Below are 7,500 nucleotides of genomic sequence, written 5' to 3'. Positions count from 1 at the left end.
ATCTATAAACTGCCTGAGAGATGTCCAACATTTACATGTACATCGTGACACAAAGGGTTCGAGGACATTGTTTTGAAAAAACAAATTGCAATGAAGTGGCATTATACAGCTTTAAAAAACAAACTTTTTACGAATTTTAGCTTCTTTATTGTCTCCTATTCTGCTCTTAGTGTGAATTATGTGGCATTGTGGGGAAATTACTGAGTTATGCAATAGGATGCGATTTGTGGTCAATTATCCATGATCGCACCATTGCGTATTATCAGAGGCCCTGCAATGGGTGATTAAAGAAGGTGTAACGTAAGAAAACGAAAACGAAAAAGAAAAAAAATTGGCACTTGCGGACGATACTAATATTTCTAGTTCCAGTGCTCTACAATCCCAACGGAAAAGAAACCAAACAATCTTCATGTAAAAAAAGGTATGTTAACCCCATAACGCAAATGGCTTAAAACTGCTGCTGAACCACGCAAATATTGACAGTTCTTAGCAAAAGCGGATATTGAAGTCAAAGCGAGAAGTTACTACAAGAACACGAGAGTTGGTCCAATCAAAATTCTACCAAGACCTGTCACCAGGTAGTCATGGCTATACCAATCAACCCAGGTGGTTGGCAGTGACATCAGTTTGTTTCAGCTTATTCAATTTGACCCTTACCTTCTTTCACAAGGGTCTCACTGAACAAGCTGGTCAGAGATATTGGTGAGGCCATTCCTGCCAAATGAATAGAAAATTGATGACAAGTAAAATTAATGATAATGGCTCTTCCATTTAAAATCTACACCCCTTCCCACAAGATGAGGTTAACAATAATATTTACAATGTACCCCCCCCCCTCAAGACCCCATCAGAAACAGCAAAGTTTTCTTCTTTTCCCCTTAGAAAAACAGACTATCACCACCCTTATCCCTCAGAAATAAATCACAAGATAAAAGGACTCCAAATGGTTCATCGCCTTGGAAGTAACTTTTCAATTAGGGACCCTTTGGGAACCTCATCCATGGGGGGTGGTGTGAACAAAACATGGAAACACCCTATTCTTTATTGATTTGCCATTATTCTAAAGTTTAGATCGCAGTGCAAAGTTTGTGCTACTTTTAAATAACTTGCCATTTGCCAGAATTATTCCAGTAACAATGGCAAGTTTGTTTCTTTGATCTTCAGTGAAACCTTTGAGGAACAGCAAGATCTGAAACAAATATAAATCTTGTTGGAGGCGAATAATTACATGTAACTACATTATAAGCAAAAAGTGAGCATTCAGAAGGACAGTTAACAGTTCTTTTTCTAATAGCACAAGGACAAAAAAAAATCCCTTTTTCATTAGTGTGTTAAGGTTACAGTAGACGGTCCTTCATAGGACTCCCAAGATACCAACCTAAAATACCATGTGAGGGATTTCTGTTTTTTAAAATTGAGCTCCCACAATGGCCTTCGACATAACCTTATTGCTAAATAGTCGTATTTGCCACAAACTTTTCTAGGCAACAAATCGAATGTTAAAAAAGCCTCACACAGTTTTAACAATGAACAGCTTGTGAATGACATTATATTCCTAAGCTGGCAACACATGAAAGGCCCTGCATGCCTTGAAAATCCATGCACCAGTGTCCTTATACAGTACAACTGTAAATGAGCCATGCCGTCTCAAAAAAAAAACAGTCGCAATTTTGCGACACAATACGAAAAGTTTAGGCAGTGTGCTCTTGACAGCCGTTTAACAGACCAAAATGTGACCCCACAATACTTTTGTGCTAAGAGAATATGGTAAATAATCAGGCAATAGCGTTGTGCCATACAACGGTAACATCGCATCTAGATTACGCTACATTATTTTTATTGTGCCCCTTAGAACTCTTCGCCAGATATTTACATGTAGGTTGCAAAGGAAAAAATTTAGTTGCAAATTGAATGTGAATGTACAGTGTTGGTCACAATTTCAAACCCTACATCTCAGTAACAGAGATCTATGAAAACAACAGGCAATGCCACTGCAAAGTAGCAATAATAATATTATTGTTTTCTCCAAACTCCAGACCTCAAGCTCCAACAATAAGACCTTTAAAAAGTAAAGTTGAATAAAGTAACTTTGCTTTAACAAACTATAATTTAGTACAATGTATTTAAGGATTGCAAACTGACCTTTTTAATTTCATCTTCAAATGCCTTTTGCAGGTATCTATACCGGGCAATAATCTTGTTTATCACCTGCAATGTACCAGAGAGAGACATGTGTTGTGAATTCTTAGAAAAGAGTTTTCACACATTAAGTAAGTCACAACAAATGCACAGTGTTTTACAAGTGTAAGGTTTCACTGGACACGCAAGCACCACTGATAATAATAATTATGAAACAAGAGGAGGGGAGAGAAGTAAAAAGGGAGGCAGGGGTTGAAAGAAAAGAAATATCCATTGGCAATTTTGTGATAGGAAAATTCAGTCGTAAGTTCACAGATTGTATTTATTTAATATACATGTATGTAACCGTGGGTCATCTTGTTATACAGTTGTACAGTGTATGTGTATTGTGTTGCCGGCAGTTGAACAAAACAAAAAGATTTAACGAGCCAGTAATACATTAGCCTGCGAATACAGCTGCCGCTCATCACTAACCGGCACTTGGGCCAATCAGCTGCTAATAATACATACGTCCAAGCAAAAATGCTGAAAATGGCAAAGTTCGAAAAACGGGGAAAAGCTCAACTCATTCTGCCCAGGATTGTCACAGTTCATAAGCTTTCTCTACGCCCAAACATTAGGGGCACAGTAACATCTACATGTACATACTGCAATGATTCGATTTAACAAATGGGGCACTTATTTACTTTTGGTAACTTAAGGCAGGGTGCTTATTGTTTTTTTTTTTTTTTTGAGAAAAAACCAAATGTTCAAAACAAAACTTAAATATTTATTTTAAAAAAGGAACAATAACAGAAACTGTAATGGTAGCAATTGGCATTTCCCGCATTTTGACATCATTTTTGTGCTATTCTATAAGGTTTTTTATTCTTACCCACGCATGTCCGCCATTTTTAGAGGTGATTATAAACGGAGTAAGACTGTTGGCCTTATGAGCCTGCACAACAAGGGGTGTTTAATGGAGAGACTGGGCGAGACATTATAGGATAAGGAAGTGTAATACATGTATGTAATGTTCATTTCACACTCAGATTGTAAAAATATTCTTAAGATTTATAAGCAATTTTTTCCTTGTTTTCAGAATTTCATGATAAATGGGAAGAACCTGATAAAAATTAGGAGAAAAGGAGACAACACATCAAAACGGGACACTCCCGACCAAATCTATGTCTGTCATAGTAACAATAACAAATATTTGGTGAATGTTTATGGGTTAATCTATTCTACATGTACGTCGATAGCGTCAGTGTCACTTGCATCAACAATCAAGCTAAGATCTGGCGCAGCATCTTCGATATCCCATAGACAGTATTAATAAATGGCGGCTAAGTTACAATTATTCTTTTGTCTTTATGCTAATCATCCTAACTAGTCTCGTAAACACGAGCAAAATTCAAAAGAATTTTTGTTCCAAAGTGAGGCTAGTTAGGATGATTAGCACAAAGGCAAAAGAATAATTTCTTGAATAGGGTCTATTCAGTGATCCCGTCGAAGGGCTCCTTGTCATGTAAATTTCTCGTGGCTTGCTGAACAACCCTGAGCCATTCTAGGGAAAGCAGTTCTGGGGGCGCTTATTACAACAGGGGAGCTTAATGGAATAGCGGCTCTTGTTAATAATCTTTGTTATTCAAAAAGAGGCACTAAATCGAATCATTACGGTAGTCATGAGGGGTTCAAAAAGTCCCCATGCATACACACAGCTGTACCTGCACATAAGTCTTGAGATCGTCATCATTGGCTTCAAACACACAGACTGTTGTTCTCCATGTGGATTTTTCACCTTCTTCCAGTATACTTCCACCAGGGGCTGTTGACGGTTCAAAAGACAGTAACATTAACTTCAGTTCAGTTCATTTTTTATTTTGAAAAAAAAATTAATGCATACATGTATACCATGTATTAATTAAATAATATTTAATAATCAAGGCTTAGTGAGGTGAGTTTGATATGTGTTTTGTCATCAAAGAGACATTTGGTATTGCGAGACGGTCACTCATCCAGATATATTGTAGACCCCGACATTGACTTCCCTTGGGCAAGCCATGTTACTATCACATGAGATCGAGGTCATTTGGGCCAGAACAAGATGGCATCCAAATGCTGAAATCATATGGCCTGACACAACCGATACCCGAGATACATCCTGCGGAACTGACAAAATTAGAATGCGTCCTTCTCAAATGCAATTACTGTAAGCAATTGACTTCATACATGTAGGAGTGAGACTTTACGAAAATTACATCTGTAACAGATTTTGCTCTGTACAAAGCCAGGCAATTTTACATGTCAATGGGGCGCAGTTTAGGAATTAATGGATTAACAATAACAGTATGGTTTGAATTCTGTGAAAAATGCAATCATGCTTTCTGTGAAAATCATTGACTTGGGACTCTGTGCCCATACTTCATGTAACAATGATCAAATGATACAGACATTTAACTGGAATTGTCTAATCACTTTCCTTTTACAGCTACACATGCATGTGCAGTATATTTTTTTCCCTAAAGGCAAAGAATTTCCAAAAGACAAGAGATACATTGTAAAATTCTTGCTGGAAACCTGGAACTAAAAATTTTTGGCCTTCAAATGATATTCATTAATTTCGACTCTTTGGGTGTTAGTTAAAATAATAATAATAATAATAATAATAATAATAATAATAATAATAATAATAATAATAATAAAATTTATTGTTAATATTACTACAATTGGACAAGAGGCCCTCAGTCAATTACCACCTGAAACTTCTGGTGGCTACTGCTCAATTTTCAATCTCATTGCTGATTGGTCGCGAGTTTTAACCTGACTGTGTCCTGTGCACTGTTGGACTTCTGGAATTCCCATGATTTCTCACTATGGTGTCTGCTTCAGTCCCGGTCACATTTCGCTACATGTAGTTTCATCATAAACTGTTAATTTATCAAACTCCACCATCTACCTACAACCACATCCACACCCTCTTCATACTCAGTAAAAGACTGCTTTGAAATTGGGTTATCCCATTAACAATATCTACAGGTGTACATGTACATGTAGGTCCACTCATGCTCCTAGTGACTCTTTCCTGCCCAAGAGTAACACTTACATGTATAAATTTTCCTCTGTCTAACGCCAGACTATTTTACTCTTCAATGGGGCCCCTCTCGGTTTAACCTTATTTTGGAAGCCAAAGGAATGCTAAAGAGTTTTTCACATTCAAGGCAACATTAAAACTATACCTAAAACACCTCCTGCAAATAGAATATCGAAGAGGCATTCTCCATACAATCTGTAATTCAGCTTACTGCCACTTCGGTCGAGAAATGTCAACACCTTTGAAAACAAAATTAAAATGTTAACAAAGTTCACCATTGTAAATATCTACATGTACTACTGTCAAAATAATTACACTCTGAAACCATAAATTCTTCCCCAACCCACTAGACTTAAGTGTTATTTGGGACACAAAGACACTCCTTGGAGCAACCTCCTTTAAATTCTTTGTACAATTTAGAATCAATCCTTAGGAACAAGCCAACAAAACCTGTAAAGTATACCACGTACTTGGTCTAGATCATTGTTCCCAATGTCTTGCAATCCTTGTATTATAGCATCTCGAAATGCAAGAGGGTCTTGCTTTTCTTTTTCGTCTGTTTAAAAATCAAAGAGTCATTGTTAAACATTTTTCTTGCCACCAACAAACTCTAATTTTCAATAATACTGTTGCATCATACATGTGTATTTGATAGCAATCAAAAGAGCAAACAAAAACCTTTGCAAAACGTTTTTCTTTTTTAATGTGACATCATGCTTCTGTTTAGAAGCATGACGGTTTCATGCATGAAATATTTCGATGTTATTAATGTGAATATAACTAATCAGATCCAAACAGAAGCATTTTTAGTGCAAATAATGCTAAATTAAAAACATACATGTATCATGCTTAGCTTAAATAAAACACAAACCAAATAAATTAACTACCTATAAAGATAAAATGGTTTTGCAAAGTTGTATACAGACTTCAAACTCTAAACATGAAATTATTTCCTTGTGTATGCATGTGAGGAATAGTCTGCATTCTATTACATTTTTTTAATCTGTTAAGTGTTCCTGTGTGATAAAAAGGTTCATTGATAAGTGGGCACTCTCAATTATTTCACAAAATTAATCTATAATTACTGTATTTACCTGTGTACATATAACACGCACCCCAATTTTGGACTGCATTTTGAAAAAAAAAGTTCTTGAAAGCAGAAAACAGAGAAATTGTTCATGCAAAAAAAGAGTGAAAAAAATCCATTTCCTGGATAAGAAAATTTGTTCTGCTACTTACAACAGTAAAGTAAATAAGCCTACGTGAAGTGTTTAAAGACTGAAACCTTTACACAAACTCTAACTCGTAGTCACAATTGAACAGTTCTCTCGCACAAGATTCGATATCGACAAGTTCTTCTTGTTGTCCATCCATAAGATCATCTTGTGTATCATCAAGGTTTTTTAATTACTCCGTACTTGACAAAATACGACTCAATCATCTCTTCAGGATATTATGTCACAATGCACCAGCGATCCACATAAAGCCATGATTTCTTCTGAGGGCTTCTTTTGGTGGCCATTGATTCCATCCACCAACCACCTCTTCCTAACCCCATCTTTATGCCGTTTATTTAAAGACACATTAATTAATTAAGGGGCTGCAGAACTGAGGTCAGTATGCCAAGAATTACTGCTAAATTGGTGTTTTCTCTGCAAATGCTGCTTTCAGTCACATGAGCTTCAAAAGCATAAATAAGCAGGCTTTTTCATCTGCCCAGTCCACCACGTGGAGCATGCCAAACTCAGACTTCATTCCTTCGGCATCCATCCAGCCTTTCTCTTGGGCGGCGCTGAAAACTCTGTGCTTGTTTTCAACTTTAGGCACTGTTTTCCTCTCGAAGATCACCAATGATCTTAATTTTGATCCATCACCAGCACACGCCAACAAAACAGTTGCGTGATTCTTCTCATTTCCGGTCGTGACATTCTTCTCTGCCGTGTAATGTTGATCCTACTGTTCGGCGGCATGTTGAAGATCAGTGGCATTTTGTCCATATTTCCAATAACATGTAGTGGGTAGTTGTGTTCTTTGCAAAGTTTTATAATATAACTGCGAAATCGGATGATCTTCAGCAAAATTAACGAGACAGTGTAATTTATCAGACTGGCAGTGTAGACTCCAGTGAGTTTCGTGGCCATTTTGATGCTTCAATTAATCGCTCAACAGTGAAGGCCATGTTGATCAGTTGTTCATTTAAACGGGAAGGTTAATTTATTAGTGGATCTAAATTTGTAACTCTTAATTTAGTTAAGACTTTTACTTTTCAATCAAAAACCAATGTGTCT

General features: G+C 36.7%; 1 protein-coding gene across 1 annotated transcript in view; it reads right to left on the bottom strand.

Annotated features, from left to right (window-relative positions):
- The window catches only part of LOC137967240 (eIF5-mimic protein 2-like), a 15,618-nt gene that overhangs the window by 6,204 nt on the left and 1,914 nt on the right, over positions 1-7,500 (bottom strand). The window contains exons 3-8 of the mRNA XM_068813758.1: positions 5,683-5,768; positions 5,358-5,451; positions 3,846-3,946; positions 2,143-2,208; positions 1,111-1,189; positions 658-714 (exon numbers count right to left, since the gene is read on the bottom strand). Coding sequence (XP_068669859.1) covers positions 658-714; positions 1,111-1,189; positions 2,143-2,208; positions 3,846-3,946; positions 5,358-5,451; positions 5,683-5,768 — 483 coding nt within the window. The remainder of the gene's footprint in view (positions 1-657; positions 715-1,110; positions 1,190-2,142; positions 2,209-3,845; positions 3,947-5,357; positions 5,452-5,682; positions 5,769-7,500) is intronic.

Source organism: Montipora foliosa, chromosome 8 (assembly GCF_036669935.1).
Source record: "Montipora foliosa isolate CH-2021 chromosome 8, ASM3666993v2, whole genome shotgun sequence".
In the NCBI taxonomy this organism is placed as follows: Eukaryota; Metazoa; Cnidaria; class Anthozoa; order Scleractinia; family Acroporidae; genus Montipora; species Montipora foliosa.
Note: the sequence above shows the minus strand (reverse complement) of the source record. Positions and strands in the feature narration are given on the sequence as shown.